This window comes from Porites lutea, chromosome 3 (assembly GCF_958299795.1).
Source record: "Porites lutea chromosome 3, jaPorLute2.1, whole genome shotgun sequence".
In the NCBI taxonomy this organism is placed as follows: domain Eukaryota; kingdom Metazoa; phylum Cnidaria; class Anthozoa; order Scleractinia; family Poritidae; genus Porites; species Porites lutea.
The window spans coordinates 1920662-1938964 of NC_133203.1; the positions used below are offsets into that span (position 1 = coordinate 1920662).

Genomic DNA, 18303 nt, shown 5'->3' on the forward strand with positions numbered 1-18303 from the left:
GCATTTTTTGAAGGCCATCTAATCCGCGACTTTTTTGATTAAGTTTTAACAAATATTGTAGTATTTATTTATTTATATTTTCATTTCCGCAGTTCATATATGATTTATTTCATATATCATTAACACTCATTTCTTTCACGGGAACATATGAACCCACAATTGACCCATTCCCAATGTCAGTGGCTTCATAGCTCAGTTGGTAGAGCATCGCACCGGTAATCGCGAGGGCATATTGGTGTGCGTATTGTTTGGTGTTCTTTTGTATTACGTCATTGGGTGATCACACTCGTTTACAACCTCAGGAAACTTCCCTTTTCAGATTTACAAACTGCTGATCCTTACAAAATTTACAGCAGACTTGGGTTTCTTGTCGGTCTTCCTTAATGACAGATTACTCGCTCGTTTCAGCTGGATTTTATCTTTGCAAGTAAAATTTTTCGCTAATTCTTTCATTCCCTGGCGATATCTCTCACTTAAAACAATGTAAACCCACGGGTTTAGCGATGAGTTTGAATAAAAAACAAACTTTGTAACAGGAAAAAGATGTTCCATGTCACAAGGAAGGAGTGAGTCCCATATGAAATGAAAGACAAGTCCCGAGACGATAACTGGAGTTATGCAGAAAATGAAAAGAAGAACTAAAATCAGAATTCTTTTCATGATGGCTGTGTCTTCTTTGCGCCGTCGGCTTCTCAATTCTAATGCGTTGTTTTTAGATATCTTTCTTTTCCTTAGTTCTATCAGGATGAGTGTGTACAATGTGAGAATCACACAGAGAGGTAAAAAAATTATCACGACCGAAAGAAAAGTAAAATATATCACTTGTGTCTTTTCCTCAAACTTGGGTGCCCAGCTTATCGTGCAGTACCACTTGCTTTCGCTCTTCGTCAGTTGCGAGGTATAGAAATACATCCCGTGTAAACCCATGGCCACCACCCAAATTATGGGAATTATTACCTTGCAATTCTTGGTTGTAATAACAGGAGAGCGGAAAGGAAAAACTATCCCTCGATACCTGTCGATGGCTATAACCACAAGGCTGTGCATGGATACTGCGGTGGAAAGGTCTTGAAGGAAGAAAACCAGCTTACAAAGAATCTGTCCCATTATTCCTTTTAAGAGCCATCTTCTACGGCCGATGAAGACTTCCGCTACTTCTCGAGGCAATGCAAACGCAGTGATCATTAAATCTGATGCAGCCATATTAGCAATCAGAAAATTCGTTGTTGTCCACATTCGATTGTTCTTTGATACAATCGCGATAACAGCTAAGTTCCCAAACAGCGACAAGAACATAATCAGAGAATATGCGAATGTTTTAATACATTGGGCTAGCGTCGAACTCTCCGCAGAGTTTACGCAAGTCTCGTTTGGGGTCGAAGACAGGTTCAAGACTGTTTGGTACTCGCTGCTGTTTAGAGGGAACATGACAAGAAGGTCTGGTCTTTACCCGACAACTTCTGCAAACAAGATGACACAATAAGAACAGCTTTTCTTGGAAATAATAGTCGGTAATTTATGCTAAATACCACCTACTACGTATCGTCAATAAGTAACCAAAGCTATCACCGAGGTAGCTAGAGGGCTAATTATAAACCATTCTCTTCGAGACTGAACCAGCTGCGTGGGTAAAGTTGTTATGTAGTAGGCAGTGTGTTGGATGTGATCGCTATTTATGAAAGGGTTGTTTGTTTTGTAATAAATTTTATTCTTCTTCTTCTTCTTCATATGCTTATTAGCGGATAATGCGTAATCAAACTGTGACAGGTGACAGGGAAATTATTCAGCGTGTTTGTATAGGTAATCACGTGATTTCGAATGCAGTTTGGGATAAATCAGCACAACTAAATGATTCAAAGACAAACCAAATTTGTGGTCTTTGAAAAATTTGCGATTGCTGATTTATCCTAAATTTAATACACGAGAAAAATCATATGATTACTTGCTAATAATTTACATGCAAAAATTTGAGCGGCTTTTCATCTTGAACTTGTCCTCGCTCTCTGTTTCCGCCTACAAATGACAGCCTCGACCACGAATAGTCAAAGTTTTAACAGGTGAATTGATGGGTAAAAAAGCAGCTAGAAATTTGTTTTCCAAAAACTGAAGCCTTTCGTAACTTTACGTTTTTAACTCTTCATATTCTTCCACGGAGGGAGAGAAGCGACGACCGGAAATTCGTCTGCTGTTCGCAGTTTAGCTAGTGACTCGTACGATAAATTTGAGACGATGTATGGCCTCGTGTTTAAAAATACATAAGCTTTTAAACAGTTTTCTGTGAATGAAAAGTTCTAAGGAAAGCTTATTTGTCGTATTGACCGTAAAAAGAAGGCTCTAAGCCGGGTATGTTCATCTGATTTTCACTGTCGCGTAATTTTTCCGTGCGAACACACCAAAATTTTACTTGCGTAAATAAATAGAGGCGATGTTTGGAAGGCCGTGCGTAAACGTAAAAGTTGAGCGAGGTTCAACTTTAAACGTTTACGCGTGACCTTCCATACATCGCCTCTATTTTATTTACGTGCGTAAAATTTATTTGCGTACGCACGTAAAAATTACAGTGGAAATCCACCCTTAGCACGATGTAGAAACGCTTGCCAGTAAAGGCACGGGGACAAAATACGCTTTCTACACCTACACTGTAAAAGTCTGAGCAGTTATTGCTGAACATGAAGTTGTATAGTTAACCATTATTTTCACTGCTACGTGATTTTCGATGTCATTACCCTTAAAAAATGATTTCGGCAATCAAACTTACAAACTGTTCAAACGCACCGGTACCCCATCTGATCAACAAAAATCTATTTCCAGGCGCCTAATACTGACAGTGTAAATAGCAGAGAAAATTATTACGGGATGACGTCCAACACAAACTGTTACTCAGCTCATCGGTTTGAGTTTTACTCTCCCTAAAACACAGGGGCACCCAACGGCAATTTTCGGGAAAATATCTGTTCGGAAGACGATTTGAGAACTAGAATTTTCGGAACATTTGTTGTAAAATTTCTTGCTTGCCTGCCTCTCCTAGGATTTTCGAAGATCTACAAAATGGTATAATTACCCATTTTAAACGGATATTTACCCTAAAAAAAGGTCACCTAGAATTTTCGGGAGCCTTTTCCTGGCTGAAATTTTCGGAAAGGTAAGTTTTGATCCCTATAATATAATCCCGAAAATTATAGGGGTCAAAACTTACCTTTTCGAAATTTCAGCCAGAGAGAAGGCTCCCGAAAATTCTAGGTGACCTTTTCAGGGTAAAAATCCGTTCAAAATGGGCGATTACACCATTTTTTAGACGGTTCGAAAATCGTAGGAGAGGCAGGCAAGCAAGAAATTTTACAAAGAATGTTCCGAAAATTCTAGATTACAAATCGTCTTCCGAATAGATATTTTCCGAAAATTGTCGTTGGGTGCCCCTGATTTTTTATGGTCGCGTTGTTGCTACGATCTTAAGGAAATTGAATTTAGTTGTTAGATGTCTTGTAATCGGCTAAGATATATAGAGGAAGTGTTTCTCTAAGAGATATTTGCCAAATCGCCTGAAAAATACTTAAATACGACTTCCTGTCGAACAAAAAAACAACCAAATTACAGTAACAAAAAAAAAACCCAGAACAGAACAGAACATACAGTCTAAAATGATTTAGAAAACTAACACTTGTTAATGAGTAAAGTCTTGTTGTTGTTATTAACCAGTTGTTAACTTTGTTGAGAGGTATAGAAAGCAATGAACAAGCCATGTGCTCTTATTCGAACGAAGAAAATTCTGTACTCACAATTGGGTGTTCACTGAGCTGCATTTTATGATCAGTCGAATGGTCAAAGTTTTGACAGGTGAATTGATGGGTAAAAAAGCAGCTAGAAATTTGTTTTCCGAAAACTGAAGCCTTTTGTAACTTTACGTTTTTAACTCTTCATATTCTTCCACGGAGGGAGCCTCTGACGACCGGATATACGTCCCGCTTCGCAGGTTAGTGACTCGTAAGATAAATTTGAGACGATGTATGGCCTCGTGTTTAAGAGCCAATGTCTGTAATTTTCGAGAATCGGTTGACAGTCGTGAATTTTTGAATTTCTTCATATTTTGCCCACATAATCTCTATAGTACACTTATTTCAAAAATCACATTAAAACTTGTAACGGCTTTTTATTTTTTCCTGAATCGGGCAAAGTTTGAAAAACGCCAGATCGGCGCTCTTTCGAGTATGAAATTAGCGAAAATTAAGCATTTTCTTCGCGCTCGTACATAAAAACGGGATGATATCTCTAAATGAAATCAAGTCACAAGGAAAACACAGACTTGTACTTTATAATTCTGCAATTATCTTTAGACAAGCTGTTTAAATGTGACTGTGTTGGCCGCAAGAAGAAACACGATTTCGGCTCTTTTCAAAAATGGCAAATTTGACCTAAATTTACCATCGAAAAAAACAACTGATACATGGAATTTCAACATGAAACAAACACTATTTTAAAGCATATCCTTTGCCGTTTCTTGTGTTAAAAAATTTTTGGCGGCATTACAAAAGTGCGTCGCTGAGACACCGAAACGTGCAGCGTAGTTTCGCACGTTGGAACGCTGAAAACAAGCTAGCCTGGAGTGTAGGCACACAAAAGTATTTGCTAATTTAGCTTGTTTTACAAGGGGCACATTACGGGAAGCTCTAAAAATCTTTTGAAGAACGATTTTCAATTTGATAGTCATAAAAAAGAACTAAGTAGATTAACACTGCATTTGATTGCACGCAAGTAGCTGAAAAAGACAACGCTGTTAAGTTCTCATGGACTGTAAATATTGACCTCGAGTTTCTGCACCTAAAATAAAGCCGCTAGAAACGGTGTGCTAGCTCTAAATGGGATTCGACATCTCTAAGAATTACTTACCACAGTCGTTTCAACCGCAAGTGGCCGCAGTTTGCTGAAATCTTCCCTCGTTTAACCTCGGACTAAACGCTGTGAATGTGATGCGTGATGAAAGCCCGTGTGTAATTTGAGTCTGGTCACGCAACTGTACAGACAAGGATAAATCATCGCACGAGTGTACAATTAACACTGTTTTTTTTTAGTTTTATATTTTATATTCCCAAAACATGTCGAACTAAACTTGATTTTAGGATGTCACCAGCGGAAAGTCAAATAGAGAAAGAAAACAAATAGAGTAAGCCGAGTCTGCAAAACTTTTCACACTAGTTTTCTTTTATTTGCACTAAGCCTTCTGTGCCTTTGCTTGTAATAAACTAATCTTTACCCCGCTTTGCGTATAGACTTCTTTAATGAATTGAGGGATTTAGGTACACACGTATGCCATATGCAACATGAAGGTAGAGCAGGGAAATGGAAACGAGTAAAACTGTTTAAAGAAAATTGGCCAATGCTCCGCAAAAGAACATTCCTGAAAAACCCCAAATCGAAAATGGACAATGGACACATTTGATGAGCGAAATACAAGTATTTAACATGTTTAAATTACTGAAAGTAGTATTGCTTTGCTCCTCTTCAGCAAGGGCAACTTCTGGCGAGACCTCAACCTGCTGTTGACGAATTGTACTGACCCTCGCCCCCCGAAGAGAGGCCCTTAAAGGCCGGTCTACACAGTATGGGGTAGACCAGAATGCACGTACTGTTAGCTCCCGCCTGAAAAAAAAAAGTAGTCACTTGGCTCTATCCGCCACCATCCCCCCGGCACTTGTTCGCAGGCTAGAAAATAAACCAATTCACTGACAAGTTCTTTTTCATAACGTCAAAGTCTGTCGCGTAAATGAAAAAATGCTTTAAAGTACCTCAGCCATTTTACTTACTATCTATCAACCAAATACGTTGCGGAGAAAAGAGATAAAAGGCTGAAAACAGCCTTTCATTTCGATTTAAAATTTCAGATGGAGAATGCCCTTTTCCTAGGTCTGCACCTGCAGTGACTTGTGTGCTAAAACTACTTCGTGGTGGTATCTCTCAGGCAAAAACAACTGCCTAGCGGCGAGGAGCGAGGCGAGAAGTCCGTGGCCATTTTCGAAAAGAAAAAGAAGTGTAAAGGCAGCACCTTCGTCGCTCAGAAAACGTCTGCGTATATAATTTTCTTCAGGCCGCACAGAGTTATCAATTAATGTGCCTTTACGGACCCTTTTTAAATGAGCAGCCAGCATGGCCAGTGGGCTGTTCTGAAACGGTATAACGTGATTTGTTCTCCGCCACCCGGAACCAAACATTTAGCGGCCAATTTGCGCCAATTTTGTGGATCAAACAAAGTCTGCTAGCTCTAAATGTAGTGATAAAGACATGAATTGTTGTATGTGTAGGGTTGATCCTAATGGAGAATCCAATGCCAACCAACCCACCCATCTCCTCCTCCTTCTCTAAAGTAGACTTTTCATGACGTTAGCATAATCACCTGAGACCTCTTGTAAAGTTCACTAAACTAATAGCAAGCACCTTCGTAGCCTGTTCACAGACCCTCTACTTTTTCATTAGAGATCGTCGATCTATTTTCTCTTTGGAGATCGTCGATTTTGCGTATGAAAATAAAAGCCGCGGGGGATTTATTGACCAATAGAGGAAGGGGCTCTCTCTCGCGCGCTCGCTTCGCTCGCGTGCTGGTCTATTTTCGAAACGAAAGAGGAGTGTAAAAGCTGCACATTCGTCGCTCAGAAAACGTCTGCGTATATCATTTTCAGTTCAGGCCATACAGAGTCATCAATCAAAGTGCCTTTATGGACCCCTCTATGAGCAGCCAGTAGGTTGATCTAGAACGGTACCACGTGATTTGTTGCACCGCTACCCGGAACCAAACATTTAGAGGTGGTGAGGAAAAACTCAAATTTTCATGCGCCAATTTTGTGGATCAAACAAAGATCACCTAACGTAAATGCAGAAAACCTTACTTTTATCATTAGCATGGTCGGGTCGATGTTTGGTTATTGCCCTACATACTCACGTGACTAACAAGTCAGGAGCATACCAAGTGACTCACAACATCTTTTCTATGATCGCAATACATTAAGCATTACTGGGGCCACAGACGCCACAAACCAAGTTTGAATATGTGCGAGATGCTATACAAACATACAACAAAGACTTGCACCGTAAAACACTTATACCAGGAATTTCTTTTCCGGCGCGTTACGCGTCACGCACTTCCGGAATGTCATCTTCCCTCGTGTTGACAGATTGAAAACATATACAAACTTAACTTCGATTCTGCCGTGATGCAGAATTTAGTTAGCGGTACTGTGACCCCGTCTAGCATTTAAATTCAGGTAAGTAAATAACTTTTCTGCTATTAAGGTTTCAATACGATTAAAACTATAGCAAGCGAGTATTTCGACAATATTCCCCTCTACCAACTGTGATTTGAACTGCGTATTCGTCTCTTCATTATGGTTTATCGCAAAAATCAGTTGAAAGGAATCATGTTAAACCGAACAGAAACGCCGAAATATAATCTGAAACCGTTACAACTCTGACTAGGATTTAAATGTCGAAGTAACTTAGGTTTGCGAAGGATTAATATTCCAAGCGTTGAAACTTGCCTGTTGCACGCGCTTTCCTGGTGTCAAAATACCCTTTAGGTTTTGGTCTCTCGACGGTGCGCATTTGGAATGCCGCCAGAAACATTTTAACACAAACAACAGCAAAGGATATGCTTCAATACAGTTCTTGTTTCATATTGAAATTCCGTGTACCAACTGGGTTTTTACGATGGTGAAGTTAGGTCAAATTTGTCATTTTTGAAAAGTGCTGAAATCGTGTTTCTTCTTGGGGCCGGTACAGTCACATTTAAACGGTTTATTTAAAGTTAACTGCTGAATTATAAAGTAAAAATATGTGTCTGTTTTGTGACTTGATTTCATCTAGAGATATTATTCCGTTTTTATGTACGAGCGCGAAGAAAATGCTCCATTTTCGCTAATTTCATACTCGAAAGAGCGCCGATTTAGAGTTTTTCAAACTTTGCCTGATTCCTGAAAAAATAAAAAGCTGATACAAGTTTTAACGTGATTTTTGAAATTAGTGTACTATAGAGATTATTTGAGCAAAATATGAAGAAATTCAAAAATTCACGACTGTCAACCGATTCTCGAAAATTACAGACATTGGCTCTTAAAAATACATATTTATAAAACAGTTTTCTGTAAATGAAAAGTTCTAAAGAAAGCTTACTTGTCGTATTGGCCGTAAAAAGACGGCTCTAAGCGGGGTATGTTCATCTGCTTTCCACTGTCGCGTAATTTTTCCGTGCGAACGCACGTAAATTTTACTTGCGTAAATAAAATAGAGGCGATGTATGGAAGGTCATGCGTAAACGTAAAAGTTGAGCGAGGTTCAACTTTAACGTTTACGCGCGTAAAATTTATTTGCGTACGCACGTAAAAATTACTCGACAGTGGAAATCCACCCTTAGTCTCAATGCCTGTTAAGCTCGATGTAGAAACGCTTGCCAGTAGAGGCACAGGGACGAAATACGCTTTTCACATCTACATTGTAGAAGTCTGAGCAGTTATTGCTGAACATAAAATTGTATAGTTAACCATTATTTTCACTGCTATGTGATTTTCGATATCATTACTACTTAAAAAATGATTTCGGCAATCAAACTCACAAACTGTTTAAAAGTACCGGTACCCCGAGCTATTTACATCATCTGATTAACAGGCGCCTAATACTAACAGTGTAAATAGAAGAGAAAATTATTGCGGGACGACGTCCAACACAAACAGTTATTTAGCTTATAGGTTTGAGATTTACTCTCCCTAAAACAGCTTGGATCAGCATACAACGTTGTCAGTTAGCAGAAACTAACCATCAGGATGGACATGTTTGAAATTCATATTTTTTATGGTCGCGTTGTTGCTAGATCTTAAGGAAATTCAATTTATTCGGTTTGAGTTTTATTCTCCTTAAAACAGCTTGGGTCAGCATACAACGTCAGTTAGTTGAAATTATCAATCAAGAATTCATATTTTTCAGGGTACCCAACGAGAATATAGTTCAAAACCACTTAAACACAGCATTGTTAAATGTATTTTAGTATTCAAACGGTCGATATAGGCATATTTTTATCGCCTAAAAATTTTTCATCTGTTCGGATTTCCTAGCTCAAAGTCTAGTGATCCGAAAATTATAGGGGTCAAAACTTACCTTTTCGAAATTTCAGCCAGAGAGAAGGCTCCCGAAAATTCTAGGTGACCTTTTCAGGGTAAAAATCCGTTCAAAATGGGCGATTACACCATTTTTTAGACGGTTCGAAAATCCTAGGAGGGGCAGGCAAGCAAGAAATTTTACAAAGAATGTTCCGAAAATTCTAGATTACAAATCGTCTTCCGAATAGATATTTTCCGAAAATTGTCGTTGGGTGCCCCTGATTTTTTATGGTCGCGTTGTTGCTACGATCTTAAGGAAATTGAATTTAGTTGTTAGATGTCTTGTAATCGGCTAAGATATATAGAGGAAGTGTTTCTCTAAGAGATATTTGCCAAATCGCCTGAAAAATACTTAAATACGACTTCCTGTCGAACAAAAAAACAATCAAATTACAGTAACAAAAAAAAACCCAGAACAGAACAGAACATACAGTCTAAAAGGATTTAGAAAACTAACAGTTGTTACGTAATGAGTAAAGTCTTGTTGTTGTTATTTCAAACTAGTTATTAACTTTGTTGAGAGGTATAGATAGCAATGAACAAGCCGATGATGTGCTCTTATTCGAACGAAGAAAAGTCTGTACTCACAATCTGGTGTTCACTGAGCTGCATATAATGATCACTCTATAGCAAACTCGGCACAAAGAGAAAAGTTCGATCAGCTTGAAATGAGGACAGCTGATAAGCCTTGTGGACAGTTGTATCAGTTATCGAGGTAACGAGTGCAGAATTTGCATACTATACGTGAGAACACGTACATGTGACGTTGAATTCACCTACAGGGGCACAAGACAGGAAAATTAAGAGTGATTGTCTTTTAATATAATCGAGATGTTTTTTTTTGGAAGAATTTATAAGTTAATTAATTTCACCCCAAAAGTCGAGCTGTCTTGTTTCCAGTCATGTACGTGTTTTTCCATTTATAAAAGAACAACAATATCAATAACTGTCAATCAAACCGGACAGCTCAGCACCTTGTGATGATACAGTTTTTCCTGTGAATATAATTAGACATATGCCACTGATATTAATATTAAAAAGGGAATAAAGGGAGATGTAAAGAATCAACCATAAGAGGACACAGAAAAAATCTGGGCCCCAGATGGGATTCGATGTGACTGTGTGATACAGTTAAGCCTTATGTGTTACTTGTGATGGACTGTGTGACTGCGAGATGCGGTTCGCAAGTCCAACCCACAAAAATGACCCTTGTTCGCTAACGAGTCCTCAGTGGCTCAGAGGTTAGAGCATCCGATCTAGAACACAGAGGGTCGTGGGTTCGAATCCCATCTGGGGCGGGCTCAGATTTTTTCTGTGTCCTTTTATGGTTGATTCTTTACATCTCCCATTATTTCCTTTATAATATAATTAGAAAATATCGAAAAAAAAAAGTGTAAAGAAAATTTGTTTACTCACGAGAGAGTAAGGAGTTCTCAATAAGAGCTCGTTTAAACATATCCGTGCGCGGGTTTCTTGATCGAATTGGAATTTGGAACTGTTGGTTTTTGACTGAGGAGAGGGGAAAACTGGAGTACCAAGAGAAAAAACTCTCGGAGCAAGGGAGAGAACCAAACCAATGACAAACTCAACTCACATATGGCGTCAATGCCAGGATTTGTACACGCGGGTCCCCAAAGGGGGGGGGGGGGGGGGGGGGTCACATTGGTTGGGAGCCGAAGTGCTCTCACCACTACGCCACCCTTCCCTCCCAAACAAAGACGGTGGGTGGGTTGCTCCTTTATACAACCACGGCGGTTTAAGGCTGGCAGCTCAATCGGTCCAGTAAACTAATTGAAACGGAGAGATCGGTCGTTTTTGAGAAATTGTAAATGACTAGGAAAGTGTTCGAACAACTTGCAAAATAAGACATCACGTCTTTACCACATTCGACGCACGTATACGAAATGTAAAATGTAAAAATAAAAATGTTCTAGAAGTTTTAAAATCCTCGAAATATATTTCGCTCTTTGAGCCTCGTCAGATCGATTGCATTCGTGACAATAATTACTAGTAAACGAACATGATTTGTCAACCATTGAGTTTGACCTTTTGTTGCTGATGTAGCCTGTTCAGCGACCCTCTACTTTTCTCTTTAAAGTCCGTCGAGCACAGGTGATAAAATATAAACCGCAGGTGATTTATGGACGCAAGGGCAAGGAGGTAGTGTTTCTCGCGCTCCGCGCTCGTTCTTCCGCGCTCGCTTCGCTCGCCGATGTTTTCGAAAAGAACGAAAAGAAAAATAAAACAACGTCTGTGTACAGGCTAATGCTGATGCAGAGCCGGCTGATGCTACCATCCCTGTGTCTCGTCAATCTGAACGTCAGTTGTCTAAGGGCAGAAGAGCCCCCTTAATTATTAGCCAAGCAGCAAGACGACTAGCATCTCATAGACATATTAAATTCTGCAAGCAGAATACTGCAATGCTGATCGTACTACGTGAAAATTAACTCTGCACGACATCAACACAACACCGAATGAACTCAAAACAGAGCGGGATTGTAGCCATAGACAGCTGTTTCGCCCTCTTTGGGGATCGTCAGTATAGCGTAACAACCAGGGAAAGCCTCTGATGAAAAATATCCGCGCGCTCTGATTTAAGCCCTGACCTAGAACTCTCAACACCCACAGAATCACGTCATACCACGTGTCTTCTGCGGGGCAAGATTCCAAGCGTCAAGTTGATGTCTCGCAGAGAAAATATAGAATTGGCCAAAACCAACCTCTAAAACATGGACAGAACCATGCAAGAGTTAATTTTCACGTAGTACGATCAGCATTGCATTATTCTGCTTGCAGAATTTGATATGTCTACTTTTCATTTTTGCTGATCAGGTCTTTATAGATCCTACGTTCTTGACGGCATATTCGTTTGCAGTCCTTTGCAGTCCTTTGTGGTTAATGTTTGTACTTAACATTTCATACTAATTTCTCACCTCCACTGACAGATGCATTGAAATTTCGAAATTCTGGTATTGGTAAACTACCACCTACTCTTAGGAGAACTCAGTCGTCATTTCTACTATGATCTGAATTGAATTCTATCTTGATCTGATACTCACGGAGATTCGTAGACTGCAAATAAGTTGCTTAGTGAGCGGTTAAACGTCTCGGCAGCAGCTAGTGAAAGGTCTCGGAGAATACTATTCTGTGTCTTTGTAGCAGCTAGTTACAAAACGTCACTAATCAATTATTCATTTTTGACTTTTTAAGATAAAAATAACCTACAGCTGGGAGTAAGTGAGATTTGTCTGCAGGGTATATATTTTTTGTAATGTTGATAGTTAACCGCAATGTCCATGGTCCCAAATTTTATATGCATATAGAGTGAAAAAAATTTAAGGTAAAGAAATTGATTGTTTCATTGTTTTAGTGGTTTTGGCTTGAAGTCTGTACTGTCGGGAAAACGAAAATAATTTTAAACTTCTGTTTATAAAAACGGTTTATTTTAGATTCATCTTCCATTTTCATGCTAGCAACGTTAATTTGTACACTTCCCGCGGCGATCAATAGCAGAAGTAGTATAAAAAAGATAACTTTTAACGTGGATTGTTTGCATTCCAACCACATCTCAGAGAAGAAGTCCTCTTTGAAGCAACTTCATCCAAAAATCTCATTAATTTTACTTGCATTTGATTACATGTAAGTAAATTAAAAAAAAAGAAAAAAAGAAAAAAAAAGAACGTACCGTATAGTATAGTAAAGGGCCGAGTTTGATTTGTTTCTTTCTCCATTTCCGACCCGTTAATATCTTCCGTTCCTTATCATGCATCGAGTTTTACTAAAAGGAAGTAAAGACACCTGATATGCAAAGGAAAGCGCTGGTAAGATCCGGCCTCCAGGTATATTTTCACGCTGGGCAATACCAATATATAATTATATTTACATGTATTACTTTTAACACAACCCATCAGAGAATCAAAGAAAACAGCCCAAAATAATGGTTGACTATTTGCTTTTAACAATTTAATGCTCAATTTTGTAAGGCTTTCAGGACTTGAGATTGACCAAAGAATTAACAACTTCGGCTGATGCTGATAAATTGTAAAAATAAGTATCTCCGTGGATAATAGGATTTAAAAAAAAAAAAAAACATATTAAGCATTGCTTAAAATTCAAATAACACATTCTTTTCGATAATGCCTTAGTTAGACCGGTAATAACTCTTATAAAGTGCTGTCTTTTCCAACCGTGATAAAACATTGCCTTTACCGCGACGCTCTTAAGCTACACTAAAGAGACGAAGAAGGACGCTGCTATTAAACGTCCTCTGTTAAAGTGATAAATGAACCTAATTAATCACCGTTTTTTAAAAAGGCTCAGCTAGCTGTTGGTGTCGCATTATATACAAGCGTTTACGGGTGTACTTTAATTTTCCAATTATCTTCTTAGAGTACTCACGTTTTCGCAGCGGGGCGAGAAAATCAAATCAAGTCCCACCAATCTCGTACCCAGAGTCCGCATTAACCTTGTCCAGCGGAACCCCTGTTGGGTTGCCCATTCCGCTGGACAAGGGTAATGCGGACTCTGGGAAAGAGAAATGAACTTGGACTGGAACGGGTAGAGTATGCGTAATTTTCGAGGTGGCGTCGTTACGTTGGACATGAAACAAGGTGAAAACATCTACACGTAAACACGAAAAAGCGATACAAAATCAGTTAATCATTCGATATGAGGCTCCAGATGGTGAGATTTTTCTCTTACATCTATGCGATAACCTGTCCAAAACCAACACCAAAATTCCCAGTCAATGGCCTATAGTTAGAACTTCTCAGTACCGCCAGAGACCTTTTTGATTGGGATGAACCTTCTATGATTCTTTAATTGGTTTTGACGTCCTGTAAGCGGGCACTTAACACATGAGTTGAAATCCATGTTCGCTGTATGTGCAGTATGTACACAACGTAAGAATAGAGTGTTTTCACTTACGTGGCCAGCATCAATGTAAATTTCTTGGAACAAAAGAAAGCGTTTGCATAAGAAAAGAGCTCAACTCCCAGAGGATTGGTTTGGGACACCAACATGGCCGCCGTTTCATTGTTTTCAGGGACACTGATATGGCCGTTGTGACGTCATGTAAAAACACTCTATAAAAGAAACCATTTTAGGGCCTGTTTACATGGAGTGGGGGACCCCGGTCTAGTGGGGTAGGTTTCTTTTGTTTCGTGTCCCCCAGAGCGTGAAAACAAAAGAAACCAACCCCACTAGACCGGGGTCCCCCACTCCATGTAAACAGGCCCTTAGTGACAATATCTACCCTCCTTCAGGGGTGTGGGTAGGCAGTTTACTAGACTCTCAGACTGTTACGAGAATTTTAGATGCTTTTTGTCTTGTAGCCTGTGAACAGGCTCTCTGTTTGGGGAAAGGGTGAAAAAATCGCGAGGAGAGAGAAGGGAAAGGCTTTTTCCTTCCCTCTCCTCGCGATTTTTTAACCCCATCCCAAAACAGAGGGCCTGTTCACAGGATATATGTCTTGCGCCTCAGCGCTCCTAGAGTGTTTATAGATATTTTTATCTTTTTACAAAATTTATATATCTACCTGGAGTTATGACAACCGGCCGGGTTTTGCACACAGTTTGTAATTTTTCTCAACTCCCCTGTCTAATAGCTTGTTTACTGTGTTGTTTGCTTATGTCGCTCTTATTTTTGCTTGTTTTGTGGTTAGAGATTTGTGTGGAAGTGGAAGTAAACAGAATTACTATCTTACCCCCCTCCCTCCTTTTTTTTTGTCCCTACCCACGACGGTTATTTAAAATTAGTGCGCGCCTAAAGCTGGTTTCGGTGCCGTTTAGCAGTTTACTTTTAGATATTAGGGAACTTAAGAACCACGACGACGGCTTGGTCGACGACGACCGGAAGTGAGTTACACTGTGCTGCGCAAGCGCGACCAGAAAATTTCGTCGTCGTGGTGTCGTCGACGACGCCAAACAAAGTAGAATCACGTCGTCCTGCAATCCACAAGCTTCGGCAGGTATAAATCCACTGTTTTAAGCGATTTTTGAAGGCCTTTGCATTTTCTTGTCCTCATAAATCCAGGTATTTTCCTTTTTTGTCTTAACAAGCGATGTTGATTGAAAATTCGATGAATGCATTGATTTTACTTTGAAGAATGACAACAGCTAGCTGAGGAGGCCGAGCGAGCGAACTCGTAAGAGAATTGTGATAAATTTATTTGTACGTATTTAGGTAAGGTAAATCATACGATCTTTAATATAGAGGAAATAAACTTTATTCAGAAAACAGCTATCACATCAGAAAGTCTCTTTTTCGAAATCTAAACTCTGACAGACACTGGGACTCGGTCATCTCATTCAAGTTGAAAGTTGAATAATTTCGTATGGAAAGTAGGTGTATTTCCACTCGAAAAGGTCAGACAACACAAAAAATTTTTCATCGTCAATGAAATTAGACGTACGGGCTTGAACAAATAAGATCTTGCATTGTTTTGAAAGACGCCATTGCGAGAAACTTTGTTGCGAACGAACATCACAATTTTACATCTGTGTTTACATTCAGTGTCGTCGTCGTCGACCTACCGACCGACTGCATCTTAACTTTCCTTTTTCCCGCCGAAACTGACGTTCTCGTTCCAGTCTTTTCCCAGTCAACAGACGTCGTCGTCGTGAACTTCGTCGTAGTTCTTAAGTTCCCTACTGTTCACCTTGAGACAAGCTTCCCGGAGGGCATCATGTAAAGCTCTGAGATGGGACAAAATTATTACGATTCGCAGAGTTTGCATCGCCCAATATCGTATCATATTCTCGTTTCATTTGGCTAAACGGATTGATCAACCTGATCCGGGCTGAGACAGAAAGGTACGATATTGTTCGCTTTTCTAAGGTAAACACTAAGCCCGGGGACACTAACTCTTCGGTCTCGCGAACAGGCTCTTAGGAGTCAAATGAATTAGGTGAGAACAAAATTACAAGTGAACTTTGACCCGGGCTAAGGTGATCCCCCGACTCTACATCCGGGAACTTGAATAAGACGAGTGTAAGAGAAAAGTCCAGAGGTGTTTATCTGCCAATAGGCTGAGTTTTTCCGAGTTATTCGATGATATTTCGCTTATGTTAAACGTGAGAAGATTATGCGTGGTTTTGGATGGAGAGTCTTATCAGTGCCGCGAAAGGATTGTGTCTAAAAGTTACCACGACTGACCAAGAGTGACCATGGATCATGGATTCCGTCTTAAACGTTTACCAGCGATTTTCATACATCGCCTCTATTTTTTAAAAAATCATGCAACAATCGAAATCCACCCTTAGTCTCAATTCCTATTAAGCACGATGTAGAAACGCTTGCCAGTAGAGGCACAGGGACGAAATACGCTTTTCACACCTACATTGTAGAAGTCTCAGCAGTAATTGCTGAACATGAAGTTGTATAGTTAACCATTATTTTCACTGCTACGTGATTTTCGATATCATTACCCCTTAAAAAATGATTTCGGCCATCAAACTCACAAACTGTTCAAACGTACCGGTACCCCGCGCTATTTACATCATCTGATTAGAAAAAATCTATTTCCAGGCGCCTAATACTAACAGTGTAAATAGCAGAAAAAATTATGGTGGGATGACGTCCAACACAAACAGTTATTTAGCTCATCGGTTTGAGTTTTACTCTCCCTAAAACAGCTTGGGTCAGCATACAACGTTGTCAGTTAGCATAAATTATCCATCAGGATGGACATGTTTGAAATTCATATTTTTTATGGTCACGTTGTTGCTACGAACTTAAGCAAATTCAATTTAGTTGTTGGATCTCTTACAGTCGGCGAAGATCTATAGAGGAAGTGTTTCACTAAGAGATAATTGCCACATCGCTTGACATATGCTTTAAAAATACTGAGGACTTCCTAATGAAAACAACAACAGTACCTTTTCATTTAGATTCTTTTTTGGGTTGAGGATTTCGTGCCAACTAATCAGTTTTATATTAGCCTGTTCCAGGCACTGAGATAGTGGGGAAGACGCGAAAGAAAAAGGCACGCGAAAAGTTGGCGTTGCGCTTTCTCAATTCAGCGGACCCGACTATCTCAGAGCCCGGAACAGTCTAGTTTTATATCATCTATTAAGTATAGATCTTTATTAAATTTAGAGTAGTCTAGAAAATATTTTTATCACTATTATTCCGTGTAGGCTGGGTTCTCAGACTAAGCAGAAAATTGGACGATGATCTGTTATCATCAACTGTCAGGATTCCTGCTGTAAAATTTTTGTGAACAATTTATATATATGGTCAATGAGTGTTATTTTATTTTATTAAAAAATAAAAATTATTATTAAAAAAATTATTATTAAAATTTATTATTTTATTGCTGTGTGATCAGTAAGTTTCGTAGGTTTAGTAATGATTGGCAAGATGTTATTGGTATAAAGCATATCTAAGAACTTATCAGTTTGAGTATGTTCATTGAATTTCAGGAAATTTATGTTCATATCTCCAAAGATGTAAATTTCATGTCTCATTTGGGATTAATTGTTTTGATTATAACATTTAGTTGGTTGCGAACCTGTTACTGTTCTAAATTACAAGTGGGATGCTTGTAGATACAACCTATTATAGCCTGCGTAGCAAGCGTTTCTGTGCGGTTTACGAGAAAAGAACGAGGAACGAGAGTCAAAGACCGCGAGAAAAGTGGCGCAAGTAAGGCTCTCGTTTCATTTCTCGCGCGGTCAAAACCGAAAGTCCCCTTCTTCGGTATTTCTTTGCTCCGAAACCGAACGGAAGCGCTTGCTACGCAGGCTAAACCTATTATGATCTTCTTTATACCTTCAACAGCATCAATTTCTGCCCAGCAGGATTCAACTAGTGCTATATCACATTCAATGTCAGGCCTAGGTACAGCTTTAAGATTATTAGCTACATATAAAAAGCAGCTCCACCTGCGTTTGTTGGCGAGTCCGGGTGAAAAAAATTATAGCCTTTGATATTTACAGTAGAAATAGACTTCTCACCTAATTTGGTTTCTGTAATTCCACGTATATCCAGGGAGCGTAATAGTTCTTCCAATAGATTTTGGTTTTTAGATAAACATCTAATATTACCATGAAGAATTGAAAAGGATTTTGCGTCTGAATTTACTATCAATACTAGCAATATTCTGAGCAGGGGGTTTTTAACATTAAATTGGATTTTAAAGGTCAAGATCATGTCGCCTATCCGGCCA

At 39.2% G+C, this 18303-nt stretch overlaps 1 protein-coding gene across 1 annotated transcript; it reads right to left on the reverse strand.

Annotated features, from left to right (window-relative positions):
* Positions 1-206: 206 nt before the first annotated feature.
* On the reverse strand, positions 207-1555 carry LOC140929258 (substance-K receptor-like). The gene has a single exon (XM_073379062.1). It carries the CDS (start codon positions 1426-1428, stop codon positions 322-324), a length of 1107 nt encoding a protein of 368 aa, XP_073235163.1. The 5' UTR covers positions 1429-1555; the 3' UTR covers positions 207-321.
* Between the last annotated feature and the right edge of the window lie 16748 nt (positions 1556-18303).

Excerpts from the sequence above, each read along its gene's own strand:
- LOC140929258 (XM_073379062.1), bottom strand. The coding sequence starts at position 1,428 with ATGTTCCCTCTAAACAGCAGCGAGTACCAAACAGTCTTGAACCTGTCT.